At 34.5% G+C, this 21,848-nt stretch overlaps 1 protein-coding gene across 3 annotated transcripts; it reads left to right on the plus strand.

Annotated features, from left to right (window-relative positions):
• The first annotated feature begins 15,404 nt into the window (after positions 1–15,404).
• LOC120259173 (probable trehalose-phosphate phosphatase F) lies at positions 15,405–20,614 on the plus strand. 3 transcript variants are annotated; one of them, XM_039266723.1, is made up of 12 exons: positions 15,405–15,823; positions 17,638–17,749; positions 17,823–18,304; positions 18,389–18,529; positions 18,615–18,686; positions 18,894–19,022; positions 19,216–19,272; positions 19,380–19,481; positions 19,578–19,655; positions 19,754–19,894; positions 20,012–20,107; positions 20,189–20,614. In XM_039266723.1, exons 3-12 carry the CDS (start codon positions 18,008–18,010, stop codon positions 20,246–20,248), a joined length of 1,173 nt encoding a protein of 390 aa, XP_039122657.1. In that variant the 5' UTR covers positions 15,405–15,823; positions 17,638–17,749; positions 17,823–18,007; the 3' UTR covers positions 20,249–20,614. The 3 variants fall into 3 exon arrangements, with proteins under 3 accessions (XP_039122657.1, XP_039122659.1, XP_039122658.1); XM_039266725.1 differs by having other exon boundaries at positions 17,830–18,304; XM_039266724.1 differs by lacking the exon at positions 15,405–15,823 and adding an exon at positions 15,869–17,543.
• The last annotated feature ends 1,234 nt before the right edge of the window (positions 20,615–21,848 follow it).

Consider the following 21,848-nt stretch of genomic DNA (forward strand, 5'->3'; position numbering starts at 1 on the left):
TGGAGAGGTTCTACGGCTCCGACATCGTGATTCCATTAGGAAGAAGGTTGGTAGTGGAGCTTCGATCGAGGCGTATCCTATACCGGACGAATGAATCCTTGGACAACGAGTAGAGGACTTTCTACAAGACCATCGACACGACCATCGAGGGGGTTTCTTTATGGATTCATTGCTTTTACATTCGATTTCTTTGATTGTACTTAGCTCCATGGAGAGCTAAACCCCTAGTGGGTACTTGGGTGATTGTGAACTCTAGGATGTATTCGCTTCATTGAACTTCTTTATTATGCTTTCAATAAATTGATGTTTATTGTGAGTTCCAACCTTGAATGCTTGATTGTATGAACATTTCCCCTAGAGTGACACTAGGGTTGAGAGTTCTTGTTGGTAACCTTGTGAGTGAGTGACACACCACGAGCGTTAGACAAAGCTAGGTTGGAGAGGGTTGAGAGGGTGAGTCGAGAGGTACAGGAGCGTCCCCTTTCTCATCCGACGTGATAGATTCTACCTCCGTTCCTCGAGTTCTTTGCGGCCATAATAGAGTGAATGGTTTAAGGGATGAACCTCCACTGGGGCCTAGTTGCGCGTGTAATGGAGTGAAGCGTTGAGATGATCTTACTATCTAGGGCTTAATTGTGGCTAGGGACCTTCCGCCTGGACCAAAGGGTTAGGTCTAAATCTAGGAAGAGATTTATCACTTGGAATCCCTAGAGCTCATTGCAACTCTATGCGAGTGCGAGGTGTTGAGATTGTTCGATTTCTCCTCCGGGACATGTATAGAGTTAGGCATAGTTGACCTTAGATTTGGGACTATGTATGTAAGGATTTCCACGACTCACCATTGTATTGATTAGGAAGCATAATAGAGAGTTCTTGCACTTGAAGCGATTATCTTAGGTGAAGCATCATCCGAGTACCCCATCTTTATCGGTTGCCTTGCCTCCTCCTTAATTTTGCTCTCTTACTTGTTGTTTTTAATTTCTAAGAATTGAATCATTACCACACTTATCATTGTTGATACTCCACATAGCTAAGAATCGAATTAAGTGTCTTTACTCCCTACTCCCTGTGGATTCGCCCCCGCTCACCCGGGATTATTACTTCGACAAACCTGTGCACTTGCGGGATATAAGCAAGGGGACCTTGTCAACCTCGAAGTAAGGCGAGGAACAAAAAGCCCTCCTCAAGACGAGTTCATCTCCCTTTGTTCTGGAACCAGAGAATACATTGGTTCCAGCATATCATATTCTGACACGTATCTCATGTGATGTTATTATATTTTTCCTATTGTGATTTGGGACATGTATCAGGTTTTAATAGGCTGGAAGCTTGGAACCAAAGTATTCCTTGTTTCCAGAACGAGGGGATATGAGTTCCCTCAAGGCCACCAAACTAGACTCCTAGACTCCTAGCCCGAGCTTGGAACATGAATCTTTTCTCCTGGCAGAGTCTCCCCAAATTTTTCCACATGAGGACCTAAAAACTCCAAGCTTCTCTTGACTTTAGCATTTTCATTTAAATGTTCAATATATCATAATTTACCTTTAATTTTTATTTTTAAAATATTTTTATTATAAAAAAAAGCAGACGCACCTCAATGCTAAAGATTCTTGTGTGGGTTTATATTTCTCTTGATGATCTCCACACACACACACACACACACACACACACACACACACACATATATATATATATTTTAAAAAGGACAACAAGTGCCTGTCTTATGGTGTAGTATTAGGATTTAATGAAATGGTGACCCTATGTAGGATTTTATCCCTTCAAATCATATGTTGCCACATCATAATTTTATCTATTTTTTAAAAACTATTAATTTTTTTTATTATCTAAACCTGTAAATGCTAAACCAAAACCTGAGGGGGTCTGCGGTTTACTATTTAGGATTTAGGGTTTAGGCTTTAGAATTTTTGGTATAGTTTTTATAGTATTTGGGTATATGATTTTAGGGTTTTAGGTAGGGCTTAAAATTTTAAAAATTTAGAGATTTATATGATTTGAATTCAAAGTTCATAAAAAAAAATAACTTGAATGATGACATAATGCTGATGCCAACTTGTCATCCACTAATTGTTCTGTGTTGGTTGCAGGTGCTTGTCCTATTCATGCCATGAGCGAAGCGGAGGCAGACTTCTTGGCGATCAACCTTGCTCTTCAAGCCATGGTGGACACTGGGATCATGATCAGGCATCTCTTCATCACGTCCCCTGCTGCCGCCAAATCACTCTCTTCAAACCACATCTCTGTCCGGAGCCTTCAAATTTGGGTCCTCGGCATCAACCTTTTCTTGAATACCGCGGGGCATCCTTGTGTGCATGTTATTCCTAAGCTTTGGGCCTCCCCTGCATTCAAGCTAGCATCCTTTGCTATCAATTTGCACATGCTGACTCTGTTCTTCCAGGGTCGAGACTTGCCGCACTGGGTTATGTTGGCCTTCCGTAAGGCTGGTTTTGTTTTTTGATCTCCTTTGTTTTTCCTTTTCTTGGTTGTATTTGCTTTGTTGCTTTGTTTTGGTTTTTTCTTTGGTTGCTTGTAATATTGAACTCATTGTAACTTTTGCTTTTTATTAATAAAATCAGCTCTCTAAGCTCTTCCCTAAAAAAAAAAAAACTTGTCATCCATGTCATTTAAAAACCCTATTAAGTCTATTTGGTTTATAATTGCAAGGGGATATAATATAATGTGGTGTTACTGTTTCATATAATCATGCCTCTATGGTGTATGAGTGTTGGTTGTGACATTATCCGTAAGTTAATTCCTTCAACGAGAATTTAAACCTTCACTATTCTACCTATCAGTTTTGCAAACGTTCTAATATGAAAGAAGGTAGAAAAGAGAGACCGAAAGAAACCGTTATGTGAACAGTATCACCATTTTTTTTTGATTCAAAAAGAAGTAGTTAGATGTGTTTGGATTTTTAAAAATTTTCCTGTACGCCTAATAGAAATCGGAGTGGACGGTGAACATTCGTAAATGTAAAATCTACGGATGTTCTTATATTAGGTGCCCTCAGTATATATATATATATATATGTTTTTCAAGGCAAATAAGAAGAAATCCTTTAAATTACGAAATAATATTGTGTTCAGTCATTACTGATTTTGTGGTTATTTCAGGAAACTGATTTCTTAACTGGAAACTTCCACGGACAACAAAGTGTCAATTGTGGGCTCTTTTAAAAAACAATAAAATAAAATAAAAGGTGCAATTGTGGGCTTATTTCACCAGTGTAGGCCAGATGGAAAAGATTGGAATTCGGAATCTGTGGAGACCCAAGCACTCCAAACTTGGGCCTGACACTGGGAGTGAATTATTTCCCCCTCAAAAGTCTGGCCTTTGAGCTTTGAGCTTTGAGCTTTAAATATTGGAAGAGCCTCCCCCCTATATAGTATATACACCCTGCGCCACTCCTTCCTCAGCTCTCCGTGGCATATATCCAGCCGTCTCTCCACAGTGTCATTTCTATGACTATTCTCCTTGTTTCTGCTGTTCACATACATGCATTGATGCATATACCATCATCACTACGTGCCCTGTGCTCTTTCATTATGCATGTATATATGTGGCAAGTAAACAGCGTGCATTTCTAATAAGCTGAGGCAAGCGCGTCTCTTAATTTCCATTTGTCAGTCAGTTTAGCATTCAAGATTAATTCATTAATTAATTTCTGGATCATCGTCTTCCTATTAGTATATGATTCATGGGCCTCAGACCGTATGCTTTGTTCTTCCGCCGTTAATCTCACAACCCCTCCATAGTTCCTTGTTTGTTCTACTGCTCTAAATCTGAGGCCTTGTCTTTTTGGGATTATACAAGTGGTTTTTTTCCCCCATATTTGTGACTTGAGAATGAGCTCGATAACCTTGTTTAGTTCTCAACTCTTTATTAATTAATACTAATTAATAAATATTGACAGCAGATGGTTTGCATATGGGGGTGTCAGGTGTGGGAGTCGTCTTCAGGGGTATCGTGTTTTTTGGGAGAACTTTATGCCTTGCTTGTTTGGAGGTTTTGCATGGTTTTGTAAAGTATGGTTTTACATAAAACCTTGCTTGGATACAGGGTTTTTTACATGGTATGGTTTATGGGGGTAAAATGGAGGTTTGAGAACTTCCATTTTACCCCCATTTCTCAACCCTCCAAATTGGGGGGTTGGGAGGGTTTTATATTTTCACTTGACTAAAATGCCTTTTTACACTTTTAACAATTACATACATGCCTTATATTTTAACTCACTCCAAGCTAAGAATTTTGTTTCACTTGACTAAAGTTTTACCATTTATAGTTATAACTTAATTGCAATAAATAAAAATATATTATTAAAAAAGTTGTGTTTGATATGTATATATTTTAATATTCAAAGGGTTTTTTTGTAATTTTAATATATAACTTTACTTTACCTTACCTTCAAACCAAGCACAACATGGTTCAAAAACCTTTATTTACTCTACCTTTGTCCCAAACAAAGTATGGTTTACAATCTCATTTACCATACCTTACCATACCATACCATACTTTATAAAACATTCCCAAACCTCTAAACAAGCAAAGCATTAGTTAGGTACTTAGGTGTTGGCCCATGCCCATGATGAAACAAAAAAGAGAGGGGCGGCTGGGGAGGCCTCTTTTTAATTTTAGGTGGTTGTCTTCTTTCTTCTTGGTTGATGAATGATATGGACAGTGTGATAGAACATGCATGATCCATAAGGTAACAGGCCATGAGACGACGACTATGTGGTGTACAAACCTCAAACCTCGCTATCTGGAACATATGCTGGAGAACATATTGCATTTTTGAGTCATTTACCTACATAGCTAATTAAACCCCCCTCCCTTTTCCCTAGTTTTAAAATTGAATAAATCACGTTTTAAATAAAACACAATATAGAATAGTTTCATTGTCTAGTCTATATATAAAACACGATATAGAATAGTTTCATTGTCCAGTCTATACCCCCTCCCTTCCTTTTCCCTAGTTTTAAAATTGAATAAATCACGTTTTAAATAAAACACGATATAGAATAGTTTCATTGTCTAGTCTATATATAAAACACGATATAGAATAGTTTTATTGTCCAATCTATATAAAATACCAAATTTAATATAATATCCGAAAAACTAATTAGGTTTGAATTTTTTTTCTTTAATACATTTTTAAAAATTTAAAAATTTCTTTTTCAAAATTTAAATTTAATGAGTCAAGAAATTATGACTATAAATATTATTTTTATTTTGTTTTATTTTTTATAAGAAACTATTTTTTTAAATAAAGAATAAATTATTTAAACTATATTAAAAAAGTAATACGTACAATTACAAAATAAAAGGAAAATAACAAGACAGAAAGAGAGAGGGAGGTAGGGAGTAGGAGGGTAAATATGCCAAATCACTATTTATGGTTGGTGAAGGAGGAAGGGAGATGGAAGGATATACATAGAGTGATAGAGCAAGGTGAAGGGGGAATGGAGATTGGGCGGATATACATAGAGCAAGGTTATCAATACCTTACCAGAGGGCATGCATACCTGTATTAGTGTGTTTCGGAGTACTATTTTGGATTTACCAATATTTTAGTATATATATATAGATTATAATGCACATATGTTGTGTTTGTCTCTCCATATGATATGTCTGATTTTTTTAAAAAAAAAATTCTAATAACAATTTTACCAAATTATTCATTGAAAATTTTAACATAAAATCATAATTACCATTAATCCAATTTTAAGAGTTCTGCATATGGATGTGAAAGATTAAGGATTTGTGGGTAAATATTTACTAATAAGACCAATTCAAAAAAGAACTTAGAATTTTCATTGAAGTTTTAAAATAGGTATCGATATAGACCGGTATTATAAGTACATATCCGTACAATAGTTAAAATAGAACTAAGGAAGGTATTGGTTTATACCTAAACTGGTACGTTCATGTCGGTATTACACAGTAGTGTATCAACAACCTTAATATAGAGTTTTCAACAAAGTGACACACATGTATGATTTTCTAGGTTGCTATGTCTAATCAACAAATTATTATTGAGCAATTGCCTCTTCAGAAGGGCCTCCCCAATGGTGATGGAGCAAGAGTCAAGGAACTCCAAACTATGTTTGATAGATAACATCGTGTACATCAACTTGAGTCTTTTCAAATCATGGGCCACCTAAAGCGAAATGAGAAAAGCATGATCAATCTTTATTATGATTGACATGAGAGAAATGAGGCGTTGATTAAAAATATGATTATTTCTCTCCACTCAAATGTTCCAAAAGATTGTACGTGTGAGAACATTCTAGATGTCCCGGCATGGGGGCCAAGGTGGTCTCCAAGATAACCACACTTCAACTATGGAAGTTGGGTATCCAAAGAGTTTAAAACTTTAAAAAATTTGGCATAAGTGATACCAAATGTGGGTTGCGAAGGGCTTTGGGATGAGAATGTGATCAACTGTCTCTTTCGTTGTATGGTAGAGGACACAAGTTGTCACGGAAGATTGTTGCAACCCCACTTTGCCATGTTGTCAAGAGTTAAAGATGTTATTGTCCCAAACAAGCCAATTAAACAAGATGATTTTTCGAGGGCAAGAAACATTCCACATTGTGGGAGTGGCTACGCACCTGACTTCTTTGCTATTGAGAAATTAATAAAAAGACTTAATTAACAACATGCAAAGTCAAATTTCCTTAGAGAGACCAAGCGTTAAAATCCCCTAGAGTGCCAGAGACATTTGGGAGGGCACCTCTTAGCTTGGATAATTTAGAAGGGAAGGCGTTATTAAAAATATGTAATGAGTCATCAAGGTTGATAAAAAAATCACATATAGAAGCTTGGGAAGGGGAGCAACACAGAATAAGATTGCCCATAATGGGGTAAATTTTTTAGTAGGTCACTAAACTTTGGCTCATTTTCACTTTGATCACCGAACTTCAATTTGTATCAATTTGGTCACTCAATTTTAATTTGATTTCACTGGGTAATAAATCAAGGGATTTTGACTCACAAATGAATGATGTGGCTTTTTATCGATGACACGCACACCTATAATAGACTTAATAATTTGTCATGGGGTGGGCTGACTAAAATTTTCAAACAGTCATATAATCAATTAGGGGTTGAAATCCTTGATTTATAACCCTGTGAAATCAAATTAAAGTTGAGTGACCAAATTGATGTAAATTGAAGTTCGATAATCAAAATGAAAATGAGCTAAAGTTTAGTGATATACTAAAAAATTTACCCCTCTAATGTGTACGGGAAATTTACTACTGAGCCAATTAACCATCTTTCTAGAATGATTTGGTAGCACTATTTTTGATGATGAGATGCAAGCAGACATTTGGAGGGGATTGATAAAGATCTCAAACAAATATGTAATAACGGATACTAAATTATTTTCAGCCATTCATTAATATATATGTAATACATGAGATGGATTTGTTTTTTTTTTTTAAATTGTCTTTCGTTATTACTTACGTCATTTCTTAATATTTCACTTCCGAGCAATTAAATTTGTATTTTTTTTAACTATAAAACATGTTGAAATTATATTAGAGCAAATAGTATAGTTGTTTTGTTTTGTTTTATTTATTTTATTTTTTTTTGACAAAGTTGATATACGATAAAGTAAAGAATAAGCGAGTACAGAGATACACCAGTTACGGTGACTTAACTGACCTCTTAAGAATAACCCCCACTATGTAACTTTCGAAGGAGGAACAAAAGCTAATCCTCACACAGAATTTTTACAAAGGACCCTGAAGATGAATTATAATCTGACATGTTTGAACTCGATATCTTTTATTTACAATCACGAGTAGTTACCGTTAAGCTAACCCACGATTCCTGCATAATTATTTTTAACTCCTCTCTTTTCCGCTTAAAAAAAATAATAAGAAGAAGAATTTGTTCCATGTTTAAAAAATTTCTGAAGTCAAAAACACCCACGTGGAAACATTGATGATTTCTGTAATACATATGAAAAAAAGTCTTAACATCCAAATTCCACGTCTGAATCATTATAAAATGATAATCCACTTATATCATATAATTGCTTTATTGGAGAGAAATTCAACCAACAAGTCATGATGATGGCCTCACGCATGTTAGAAGAGAAGGATCATCCAGGTCATTGTTGCATCAATTATATTTTTATGAAATTATTATAAACTTTTTTTAGGAAACTTCGGAAAGAAGTTTTTCTTGTGTAAACTCAACTAGATATTCAACAATAAGGGCGTGTTTGGTTCGCCGAAGTGGAGACCGAAGTGACGGAAGTGGGAGTTGATGTGACACTTCCACTTGTTTGGCTCAATCGTGGAGTGGGCAAGATCTGAAAATGACCACTCCAAAACCCTTCCACTTCACTCTTTGACTCGGGAAAATTTTTGACCAGTGGGACTTTCGATGTTTCACTTTCGTCACGTAGTCTTGCATAGGGTGATTTTTACCCATTTTATTTATTTTATTTTATTATGATTTATTTTTTTATTTTTTTATTTTTTTAATCTTTTTATTTTTTTATCCTTTTTTTATCTTTTTATCGTTTTTTTATCATTTTTTTATCTTTTTATTTTTATTATTTTTTTATCTTTTTATTTTTTTATTTGCTATTGTTTCTTTTTTTAATTAATTAATTTTTTTATTGTTTATAAAAAAAATATTTTTTTATTGTTTTAATTTTTTTATCTTTTTATTTTTTTATATGTTATTGTTTTTTTAATTATTTCATTATTTTTTTATTGTTTATAAAAAAAATATTTTTTTAAAAATTATAATTTTAAATAATTATAAAGTTCTCAATCCAACAAAGACAAAAATCAGTAACCCTCACACATGATGAAGTGATGAGTAGAAGTTCATTTCCATTATTTTCTAAATTTTAACTTCCACTAATTAAACAAAAAAAATAGTTAATGATTTGACACTTCTCCTTTCAACCAAACACATGGAACCCAACACTTCAACTGAAACTTTCACTTCAGCCGAAGTGGCACTTCAAGACTTCCACCACTTCGGTGGACTACTTCCGAACCAAACGCACCCTAAGTGTTTCCATGCAGTCGGTCTTACCGTCTTAGTCAATACATCCTTACGCAATAAGCAAAGATTGTGGCTAATTAATAGGAGCTTGTAACCAAACAACAAGCGGACTTTTCACGCCAACATGAGTTAGAAAATGTCATGTGCTCTGGAACTTGGACACCATGTGCCCAATGACTCCTTCCTGAGTTGGCGAGTGCCGCGTTTAGTTGCTCGCCGTCGGTGCCCCATTTGGCGTAAAAACGCCATAGTGCGGCGAGTTTAACATGAATCAAAGTGGTGTTGTTGGGAACAAATAAATATTAGTAGTATAAAATAAAAATAAAAATAAAATTTTGTTACTTTAATAAAATGGTAAGGTATTCAATCAACACCATTAATTAGAGGGTAGTCAATAACTTGACACTAGGTTATTTACCTAACTTATTTGTTTTAACAAAAATTTAAAATCGAACTCCAAAACTCAAGGGCATAGGTACCTGTTACGCTCAATGCTCGACCCAATTTGATTATTATGGGATTTAAATTTAATGTGGGTTTATTTAAATTTTATATTTAAATCTAGATTAATTTTATCTTATTTTATCATCTTAATTATTTATGTTATATATATAATTCTATATTATATTTTGTAGAATTTACTTAGTGAATTAATATTATAAAAATATACGTCTATCAAAATTATATATTTTATGTTTTAAATTTATAATATTAGAGAAAATATTTAAAGCTCAATAACTTTTTAATATGTTTAAATTATAATAAATTTATGTTATCTAGCTATAATTACTGAAATATTATTTGGTACAATAAAAATTAAGGTGTGTTTGGTATGATAGAAGTTACTTTCCATAAAAAATGGCAGTGTGCAATTACTTTACATGTTAAATAAGTGATATACATAATTATTAAACTTTCTTTTTTCTTTCATCATTTTTTGTTAACAACGTGGACAAATCATCTCATATACACCTAAATTTTTAATTATACTTTTGAAAGAAAGTCGAATTCTTGATCTTTCGCTAAAGAGTTAATCGCACTACTACTTTTATAGCAATGGTTTTTTTCTTCGATTAGTATTTTTTTTTCTACTTTTACAGCATTAGTGGTGACTCCAGTGCTGCTCTTTCGTGCAGTGTTTTATATTTACTTAACAATAAATTTGTTAAATATTTACAATCTTACTGTTAAAGCTTTTTTAATAATTTCAAAAGCTAAGTTTACTATATTATTTAATTAAAAAACAAATTGAGTAATTTCATTAATTATTAGCAGTTTATAAAATCTTATTTACATGCAACAAAATATCAAGTTTTCAAAATCGTAGGTTAAAAACATAAGTAAAAATTAATAAGAAATATTAAAATATAATTAAATAGATTTTTTATGTTATGGGATCCAGAGAGGTTTATATAACACTTCATTTAAAAACTAAGTAAATATTAAAATATAATTAAATAGCTTTTCATGGATTTTCAAAAAAAAAAAACATCAACATTTTTTTTACATACCAAACGTTGTATTTATCTTTTTCCATGATTTTAACTCCATTAAATGACTTTGCTTGAAATTTTTATTTATGGGAAAGTAGCAAATAGCAAATACTACCTTAGTGTTTTTGGTACGATGGAAAGTGACAGTTTTATATATGAAATTTAATCAGGTGGAATCACTCTATGTAGTTTGGTATAGTTTTCTTACGAGAAAAATTAGTGGGTCCAATGAAATTATTTTCTTTGGACAAGATGGAATTATTTTTTATTGACGTGAACCATGAATCTACTTTTTTTTTTTTTTTTCAAGTGATTGGGAAAGTTGAAAGAAAAATAAATTTTGTTTTAAAGTCACTCATCTTCAATGATTAAATGATTAAACTCAATTGCCACTTTTCTTCTCTTCCCCATATATATATATATATATATATAAAAGAGCGACAAACACCTATTTCAATGGTGTGTGAATATGCCATATAAAAAACTTATTTTTAGTATAGCTAACTAATTAAATTAAATAGTTTTGACTTATTACTTATCTTCTTTAGATTATTTTTTATTTTTATTTGTTATTTTCTCTCTTATCATAGTAATTTTTTTTATGGATTAATTAGTTAGCTAGTTGAAGGATAAATTAAATATAAAGAAAATTTTTTCATAAAAACGTGTTAATTTAATAAACACTAAAATGTAACTATTTTATTAACTTACCAAACAGTACTCTAGTGTGATTTTTCGATTAATTATTATTAATATTTTTTCACCTATTAAATATTGTAATTTTATTTTTTTAAAATTTTAAATTTCAATCAATTACCTACTCATCCATTACTCTCTTGAAAATATTTTTTTGGAAAAGTACTAGACACTAAGAGAAGTAAAAGGATTGGATGCATGCATAGATGTATGGCATCCAATATAAGTTTCCATCACCGACACTACCCGAGCAGTTAACCAGCGACTCTACCAGTGAGTCAAACTTAACAGAACATGTTTGCAGCCAGGGCCCCCTACTATAGTTGTCACATCGTGGTCTGTCACGTCCTAGTCAGCTACAGTTGCTTGGCCTCTCAGCTGGATGAAGCACTGCGACTCCAAGGCAACACAGACTCCCACCATCAAATACTTTTTTTAAATATGTGGCTTACGTTTCCGTTAGCAAAGGATCCGGATCAATATGTTAGAGAGCCCATATTCTTTAGGCCATATTGTTTCAAAACATTTTTATTAAAGGTTTAGTATCACATCGCTTTACCATGCTGAATTCATCCACTTTTATATACTGATATTATTCATTATCCTTTAAACTGCTTTAGCTGAGTTATGCTTCTCTACGCTAGTGAAATTCCTCACGTAGGCACATGGTGCGGACACGAATGCACCAGATTTATTGGGTGCAGTCACGCCATAGGTTTTTCCCTTTTTGCCCTTTATTTTATGTTTAAAATTTTAATTCTTTTGCGCCTTTTTAAAGAACGGCTTCTCGGTTCCGGGCGCGTCTCTTCTCCGTGATCCTTCGAGAACCGGCCGTTGCCGTGCCTCTTCGCCATCCGCGTCTCTGCCTTGCCGCCTGTTCACTGATATTAAAAACCTAATCCGTCCCAGATTTTAAGATAACTTTCTCCTTTTCTTCTTCCTTTTTTCCGTCACCCAAAAATCTGAAAGGCTCAGATGTTCTCTCTCGTTACATTGCGAACAAAAAAACTTGATCGTTGGATCCCGGAGAACAACGCCATCTCGTGTTCCCTCGCCGTGACCGCAAAAAGAGGCGAAATTGTTCTTAAGGGACGAGTGCTCTTTGCACGCCTCGGTCTTCATCATCCCTGCTCTCTGCTTTACGCTCCAACATTAAATCATAATTTCCAACACAATTCTCCCTCCTCTTTTTTTGTATGTCTGAGTGTGTTTTTATGCTTGTTGATCAGTTTTTGTCTTGTCTGATTGTGTCTTTTTATTTTCACTCCTAGTACATGATCTGTTTGTTTGTCGTGATTTGTACTTATTCTCTTTATTTAATGCATTTATGATTTATCCACTTTATCAAAAAAAAAAATCCGGATCAATCAACATTTGTATGTTCGTCAGTGGTGAAGCTATTAAAAAAAAAAAACCAGACATCATGAATGATTGATGCCATCGACTTCCTGTAAGAAATATGATCACTTGCTTGCAGGTGTAGGTTAAGTTTTTGAATAAAGTGAATAAACCACTAATTTATTAATAAGAAAAGGAAGGAACAAAAAGAACAAAAATACGTAAGTAAGAAAAAAACAAAAAAACCCGATGAGACAATAAAATAAAAGCTGGTAAATCAATAAAAGCTCCTTGCTAATATCACGGATCAGAGATACCACATTTTTTTTCGTGTATTAAGAATTATATAATTAGAACCGCGTTTTTATATATATATATATATATATATGGTTCAATCATCAATAGCGTAAAGGGTAAAGCTAGAGCGGTCAAAGAAGGAAATAAACGCTAATCACGCATTTGAAGACGGTTTGTTGGTTAGACCTAATTACTCATTAAACCTTGCAATTGAGATGAAATTAGCAGAGGAAGTTGGCAATCCCTTTCGTGGATTTTTTGAAAGCACAGAAACTACGCTTGTCAAATTAAAACGTTCGGTTTTCTTTCTTCGTCTTCTCATGTAGCAGCTTTGAGATCAAATTGCAAGCGTCCGGTCAACTCCAGATCAGCCTTGCGAACCCCACATTAACCTACTTTTCTAGAACAATGTTGACAGAAATGGTGTGTTATGGCAATAAATAGCTAGGGCCGCTGCTTTCTTTGCTCTCTCTAAATATTCTATATTGTTAATCTGTGATCATTATTATTATTATTATTATTTATTTTTTTTTTTCAGTTCATGTTTCGAAACTTTTGAGCCAATTCTACTGGCATTCGTCTTCTCAGGGCTGACTCAAGAGTAAGGCCAATGAAGCAATTGCTTTAGGTCCCAACAATTTTTAAGGCTTTATCTTTAAATTTTTTAATAATAGTTTTAATATTAAAGTCTCATTTTTAAATTTTTTTAATAATAATTTTTAATATTAAGGCCTTTATTTTAGATTTTTTTTAATAATTATTTAAATTTCAATGACTCATCTTTAGATTTTTTAATAATAATTCCAAAACTTATAATTTTGAAGAATTCCCAATAATAATTATAATATAAAAATATTTTAATTTAATATTTAACCAATGTTATATAATCTTACCTAACTTTTAAAAATTAAATTAACACAGTAAAATATTAAATATTTTTATTTTTGACACTTAATTAATCTTATATTCTCTGACTAATTTTTCAAAATTCTATTTTGACCCTCTATTATGATTTTTCTCATGCATTTATTTTTATAAAATTAATATAATATTAATTTTTTTATCATAAATAAAATTTTTTGTAGTTTTTATATTGTTACATTTTTACTTTTACGAGTTTTATTCACAAAGTTTAAATATATCTCTTTATCATGAGTTTAATGAGAAAGACAAATAAAAGTATTTATTAAAATAAAATCTAAATAAAATTTATTTTTTTATTAAATAAATTAGAGGGTTTATTCTAAAATTTTGCTTTAGGTCTCCAATTATTTTTAGCCGCCCGGGTGTTTTCTAGCATAAAAACCAAGAGATATTAAACGGAGTACTTTTTCATAAATAAGAAATAACAACGCATCTTTCTTCGCTTCCTGCTACCTCTGGCACTAGGTAGCGTGTCACTGACTCGGTCGGGAAGAGTCTATGAGACCATTGCATGCTCCCAGAGTTCCAACTAACAACTCACTTTCATGGAAAGGTAAACTCTCGCTGCAAAGTCAAATAGGTTGATACCTTCACGCTTTGCCTCACCTTTGTATATAGGTTTCCCCTCGTGGGTTTGGAAAATGCACCCTTACTTTTGACCCAGTATCTTCTCTCTCTCTCTCTCATTGTCCCTCTACAGTATATATCATTGAAGACACGCAACCAAATAAATGTACTGTATGTTTAATTTGTTTACAGTATTTAACAATCACGGAGCTTGTTCGATCAGGAGGTCCATTAAATGGCCTCTAAGGATTTCAAAGGTTGGAGCAAAACTATGTAGCTGTCTAGCTCCAAGACCCACAGCGGCACCACCACCTACTGTTCACAAAAACAAATGGAAACAAGTGGCTGGTATTATTTACTGAGCGTCGCTTGTGGTTTTGGTGTTTGATTTGACGTGCAGTTTTTTTTTAACTAAACTCCAAAACAAATAAATTCACTGCACTAAAATCTTAAAGGAAAACAGCTTTCTCTTGGGCTTTCATTTCTTTTTCCTTTCTTGGGCCATTGACCGTAAACAGACGTGTCGCCGCCAGCTCGGACGGGCCCGCTTCTACAGCCCATAGCCTCCGCACGTGATACCGAGACCCCAGGACGCCGCCACGTGAGTGTCGCCTTCTTCGGGCGCGGTTGGGCGTAAAGCCAGCCGGCAGACTCGACAAGGACCATTGGCGGACGTGGAGGGACCCGCCCAGCACGTCGCCACGCGGACTACGTCCTCCATACGTGTTTACTGGTTCACCAGCTGTCAATACCAACCGCCACGTGTGCTTAGCAGCCGGTCAGCAGGGCCCGCCCCGCGACATAAAACAAAACACGGTTTCGTCAAGCCTGGCGGTTTTTGCTGGCCTTGGGGGTTTTAAGTTTTAATTTTTAAAGTTTGGTGAGTATATGGGGTTGGTGGGCCTTCGATATTCGTGCAGACAGTTAATATTATAATAATTTCGGGGAGTTGAATCGGAGGTTTTATATTTTATTTTCCTTTTTGAGAACAAGTTAATGAGACTTTGTGAAGACACTTAAAAATCTCACCCATTGGAATCAATGGGATGTATTGGTTGATGAGAGGAACTCGGCCAGAAGTTTGTCTATTGGTTTCTTCCAAGGCTGGAAATTCATTAGTTCATGTGGCTTGGGTTCGCCTACCGAGTTTGGCCTCGGGGAGCACGACATTTACGCGGCGGGGTTCTATAAATAGGCACCCTCTCTCTTCACCCCTATTTCTTTCTATTTCTCTATTTTGGCTGTGGTTACGAGAAATCGCTATTCCGGCGCCGGGTTTCTCTAGGGTTTGTTAGCCGCCTTGCTTCTGGGCGTCTTTTTTAACGTTTTGGGCGTGTGACTTGCGATTCTGCTTCCATCTTGTTCCGTAATTACTATACCCCTATCTCCACCCACGCAGTCGGTCTGTCGATCGATATCTCACCTCATCATCTTCGGTTGATTTGATTTCCCGTCAGGTATCAATTTTTCTTCTTCTTCTTCCTTCATTTTGTTTTTAAGTTTGTTTTCACATCCGGAGTTATTATATTTAAATGCAATGTCCATCGGGTTTTTGGTTAATTTACATTTCTTTCTTCTTATCGATCTGGTATCCTAGTTAATCTATCGTTTTAAATCTATATTTTTCTACCACATAAATTATTATTATTATTATTATTATTATTATTGTTGTTGTTGTTATTTTGTGTGGGTCAATGAAAGATCCGGCTTGCATGAAGTGATATTATGAACTCGTGCGTTTACTTATTACTATTAATTGTACTTTTTATGGAGAAAACTCTTTTTTGGATTCTTGGATTCTACTTTCTTTCCACGCCACGGTCCCATCCCATCCCATCTCCTCTCCTGTCCACCATCTGTGTGTAGCCCTAAACGTACGCGTACGGGAAGTCTGTGTGGTTGGCGAAGCAAGTCTTGTCGGCGACACCGGGGGTTTGGTCAAAGATGTTGTGTGCTTCGTGCTCGTTCTCGTATATTTTCTCTGATTCCATCTGAAAACTCGACGATAACCAGACCATGTAAAACTGAACGGGAGCCCTACTGGGAGGCTTCTCTTGGTCCCGGTTGCATTGGGTGGCTTCCCTCACCATTTTATGCTCTTCTTATTTGCAACCACCATCGCCATCACTGCCATCACACCACTTTTTTATTTATTTATTTACTTTTCCTTCTGTACTTCTTAATTTTATATCTTTCGTTATATTGTATCACGGCTCGCCAATCACATTACGTTTAAAATTTTTGTTTAAAGTTTTAAGTCGTTATCTCGATGACACCGTGCGTGTGGTGTTAGGTTTATGAAGTTTGGTCACTTTCGTTGATGACAAATAAAACACATAGGCAAATTTTTATTTATGTGTGAACTTTCGCTGGTAGACTTGCCTTTTTGTGGTCGGTCCTGTACATAACAGTGTTTTTAGAAAGATGAGAGTTTTCTGTCTGCTATGTGCTTTGTAGGAAAGATAAATCTTTAGCGGTAAAAAATAAATGAAAAGGGGAAGATATAAACTACAGCCAATGTTTAATTTTATTACTATTATGTAATCCACAAACCTATACTGGACCTATAATCTTCTATTGCATCAATCCTCTATTATATGTCTCATGCCACACTAGTTACCAGCACATACCACACCAGATGCGTTTGCCAATTCTTGGTCAGTGTGATATACGATGAAATTACCCTGTTCATAGGGAGGGGTTAGCCGTGTACCTTCAACTGAATAATTATTTACTACACTATCCCTTCACCACTGCTTTTGCATCTCTTTCCGTTTTTAAGGATATTTTTGTGGCAATTAAAGATATCGGTGTGGTACTATTCACACTCTTACTAATCATGATGGATGTTTTGGTATACTGTGTTTCTTGGCTTGTGATCGGTATATCATTTATGAGGCCTTATTTGTTGTTTATTCCTTTACTGTTTGTTATGGCGCGAGCCTTGCATTATTGTCATTTACTAAGGGCATTCAACTCTCCTATGTGCATAATTTAGAAAATTGCTTGCATTATTGTCATTTACTAAGGGCATTCAACTCTCCTACGTGCATAAAATAGAAAATTGGAGGATCGCTCGTCAAAGTAGAGCTGTTTTCCTGATAAAATATGTTGGCAACGGCTATCTTTTGCTGTGGCAGGGTTCTTGTGTTGTTTGCCACTCTTAAATCAGAGGAGGTCTCCACATGAAAGATTCTGAATTTTTGCATTATCCATCATCTTTTAATCTTTTCTATTTAGTGATCACGTTACCCTCTTCCACTGTCTGTAGTGAAAGGAAGTATCTGATTCAAGCAATAAAGCTGATTTGTATTTTGATGGCGCTTGTTGTCCCATTATTTGATAGCCTGCTATAAATGCATTGCAGTTCTGGCAATGAGAAGGTGACTTTCTAAACTTGTTTTATGATTTCCCTTAAATTATTTATGTGTTGCCTTACGGTGCAGTTGCTGTCAGTGTTCAGGTTTCCATCGGTTGATGGACAGCACCCACAACTGCACAGACAAGAAGACATTGAAGAGGTGGTTTTTCATAGATAAGAGAGTTGGGTAATCTCGGAAGATACTAAAACACAAGATACTTAGAATCAGCTGCTGGAAATTCTGGGCATTGAACTTATCTGTAGGAGTGTTCTGGATCAAATGGATTTAAAGTCAAGTCATAGTTCACCTGTTCTTGCTGATTCTGTGCCAGTGAGCAAATCCAGATTGGGCTTGTCCAATAATTTGGTTCCATACTCACCACCACCAACAGCATACCCTCCTAGTTTATATTTAAGTATTCCCAGAAGGAAGGCTATCACTGGTAAATTTGATGAGGTTCGTGAGAGTGCTTGGTTGGATGCCATGGTTGCTTCATCACCTCCTCGTAAGAAGCTAAACAAGGATTTTGGTCATGAGTCACAAGATGAATCAGATACAGCATATTGCATTTGGCTGGTAGATATTTTACAATATTAACTTCTCTTAAAGTTCCTGAGATTTGTTCAGCAGATGGTTAAGCATCTACTTTGTCCTGCACAGATGAAATTTCCATCGGCTTTATCATCGTTTGATCAAATCACGTCCAGTGCTAATGGGAAAAACATAGCACTGTTCCTTGATTATGATGGAACACTTTCACCTATAGTTGACAATCCTGACCTTGCTGTCATGTCCCCTGCGGTAAATTGATTTTTCTTATTAAGATATATCAGTTGTTTTTCCAATCATTTCTGTTGTCGTATGCTTAGGATTTTATTAATTACAGATGCGTGCTGCTGTGCACAGTGTTGCAAAAAATTTCCCCACTGCAATTATAAGTGGCAGGTCGCGGGACAAGGTACTTCTGTTCATCTTCAATATTTGTGCCAATCTGCAATTAATTAAGATCTATATTATATGCTTAGTTTATAGACCTTCTTATCTGTTTTTAACTTAACAGGCTTAAAGAAACTTCAGCTCTGTTTTTCTCTTAAATTATGTTATAATTTGAGTGATTTTGGGATTGTTTATCAGTATGTCTGACATCTTTCTCCACCAAATTCAGGTTTATGAGTTTGTGGGACTAAAAGAACTATATTATGCTGGTAGTCATGGAATGGACATTGTGGGTCCAGTCAGAGAATGTTTTTCTCTTGATGATCATCCAAATTGCATTAGGTCTACTGATACGCAGGTTAGTTCTGCATTATCTTTCACAATGCATTCTCTTATTTATTTACTTGGTATGTAAACATAGACAATGCGTTGCTCTGCATTATTAGTCAACCTGATCAATGCTTTTTCCCGTGAATTTCCATGTTGTTCTTATTTTTTAGAAAGCAGTATTTACCATAACTGAATGGCTGAAAATGTCTCCTCTTCTTCAGGGAAATGAGGTAAATCTCTTCCAGCCTGCAAACGAGTTCTTACCAATGATAGATGAGGTATATGGTTTCCAAGATTTTGTGATCTTGTAATGCACATAAGATATGAAAGATATTTTGCCCTTCTGCAGAATTGTTGGTCAGTTATAAATTATTTGATAATGCAGGTTTTTAAATCCCTTGTTGAGATCACTAAAGGAATTAATGGTGCAAAAGTCGAGAATAATAAATTCTGCGTCTCTGTACATTACCGTCTTGTAAATGAGAAGGTACACCACCAAAAGCCCTAAATGTGCTTATGAATGAAGCCATGTTGTGCTGGATTCTGTTGCTAACGTCAAAACCACATATTTGTGTGCCTACAGAGTTGGTCTGAGGTCGCCTGTTGTGTCGAGAATGTCTTGAAGGGCTACCCACGTTTGCGTCTGACACATGGACGGAAGGTAGCATAGATAATCAAAATTCCTAGTCATTGCTTGATTTGCTAGTTGGTATTGATCATTGTCTCAAAGAAGTACCAATTCCGAATGAATGATTTCAGGTTTTAGAGGTCCGCCCTGTAATTGATTGGAACAAAGGGAAAGCTGTTGAGTTTCTTCTTGAATCCTTAGGATTGAGCAACTCTGATGATGTGCTCCCAATATATGTTGGAGATGACCGAACTGATGAGGATGCTTTCAAGGTAATTGTGCATAGATGTTGTAACTGGGGTAGTGCCAATCAGCTCTTTTGTCTTGATGTCTGTTTACTTTAAATTATATTATTATGATCATATCATGTTATTTGGTGTCACATGTAGGTCTTGAGAGAGGGAAACCGAGGTTTTGGCATTTTAGTGTCCTCTAATCCGAGGGAGGAGACAAATGCGTTCTACTCCCTGCGTGACCCATGTGAGGTGCATGCTCTTTACTTTTTGCTGCGCTCGTTGCTGTTTTACATGTTTATTTTTGTCTTATGAGAGTGTTCTGTTTCGCAGGTCATGTCTTTTCTCAAGTCCTTGGTTAAATGGAAGAAGTCAACCGCTTTACGAGGATGACGATAAATAATGAATTTGGGATTCTATAAATAATCAGATACTTGACAGACTAACAAATATATGGAATAAATGGTAACCCAGTAGTTACTGAAGGCCAAAGGTCCAGTTTTTTACTTTTATTTTTTATTTTTGGCTGCGGATCTAAGTTATATTTGTTGGACGTCTTTTGCACTTGTTCTGTTCTCTCTCTCTCTCTCTCTCTGTGGGTCTGTGTCTCTCTGTTTCTCTGGTTGTTGATATCTTCGTTCTTTCTTATTGATTTGATTATTTGTACAAATTACTATTGTTGAGCATATCTATCAATGACAAAGCAAGCAGTAATCTAGCTCTAATGCGATGGATGCAATTGCTCGGTTGATTTTAAAATTGAATGTGGTCTTTCTTTTGCATTGTTTGTTAGACATTTGTTACAATTTTTTTTTACCTATAATATAAGCATAATTAATTAGGATAATTTAGGTAGGTGCAAGAGTTGAGAATTGATTTTCCAACTCACATGTTCTTACTTAACAATATGAGATACGGTTTGTAAATTTGAACTCATAATAAGGGACTTGTTATTATCATTACATTTAACAGTATACATTGTGATTTTAAAAGATTTTTTGGCTTGTTGTTATTGCTGTGTGTGTCATGGACATGAACTCTCTTTAAAGTTTTTTTTTAATAATAGTGATTATATCATTCATGCATTAAATCAATGATGGAACTCTCATTAATTAAACTTTTCTTATAAATGATAAAAGCCGCTAACGATCTCTAAACTAAATTTTGATTCATTTTTTATTTGATTATTAAAATATGAAGATATTCATTTTGGTCATAGAAATTTTAATTTTATCTTTTCTATCATATTCTCAAACAGGTGTTGATGTGACTGTCAATCAGACCGTTAATTGACTAATAATGGCGTCGTCGCTAATTATTTTTTAATTTATACAAATAGAATAAAAATGACACTGATAAAGAACTTCAATTATTTTAAAGAATGATACTTCATTAAATTTGTGGGTTAAATTAATATTAAGTGTGCAGATCAAAATAAACCACATGAAAGATTATGGGTCATTTTTAGTTCTTTTAATTTTTTGTTTTAACAATGTATTAATTATGTTGTTATGGCCAACCACTTGATCTATTGACATTAAATCTTCTGCATATCGAGATTTGGCTAAGAGAAAAATAAATATAACTAAATATTTTTAATCATTTTGCCGTCATGATAAAAAAAAAAGAAGCAAGTTTACTTTCTTTATCGAAAGGCTTAATCACAGACTAGAATCTTACACTAAAACCATAAGTAATTATGAGGAAATGTGTATAAAAGATATTCCAATGATCTTTGACTGAGACCGTTGAAAGAAATGACTAGTGACCAACAATATTTAAAAGATTTTTAACAAATTAATTTACTAAAGACTACTTTCCAGAGGTTTCATGTAGAGCTTTAGATTGTCAACAAGTAACATTTTCAGACTTAGCCATCTTTAAAATGAATTATCAGTTAGAGATTCCATTGAATTTAGTTGTTTCTTTGATTATCAAACTGTAGCTCACTGAATCACAGTGCCTAAATCCATGTATCTTTGACACTAAAATT

This window comes from Dioscorea cayenensis, chromosome 4, assembly GCF_009730915.1.
Source record: "Dioscorea cayenensis subsp. rotundata cultivar TDr96_F1 chromosome 4, TDr96_F1_v2_PseudoChromosome.rev07_lg8_w22 25.fasta, whole genome shotgun sequence".
NCBI lineage: Eukaryota > Viridiplantae > Streptophyta > Magnoliopsida > Dioscoreales > Dioscoreaceae > Dioscorea > Dioscorea cayenensis.

What these genes read in the sequence shown, in the direction of transcription:
- LOC120259173 (XM_039266723.1), top strand. Translation starts at nt 18,008, where the DNA reads ATGGATTTAAAGTCAAGTCATAGTTCACCTGTTCTTGCTGATTCTGTG. An exon ending in GTGGCAGGTCGCGGGACAAG is followed by an intron (nt 18,687 to 18,893) that starts GTACTTCTGTTC and finishes CACCAAATTCAG; the next exon opens with GTTTATGAGTTTGTGGGACT. An exon ending in CTGATGAGGATGCTTTCAAG is followed by an intron (nt 19,895 to 20,011) that starts GTAATTGTGCAT and finishes TGTCACATGTAG; the next exon opens with GTCTTGAGAGAGGGAAACCG.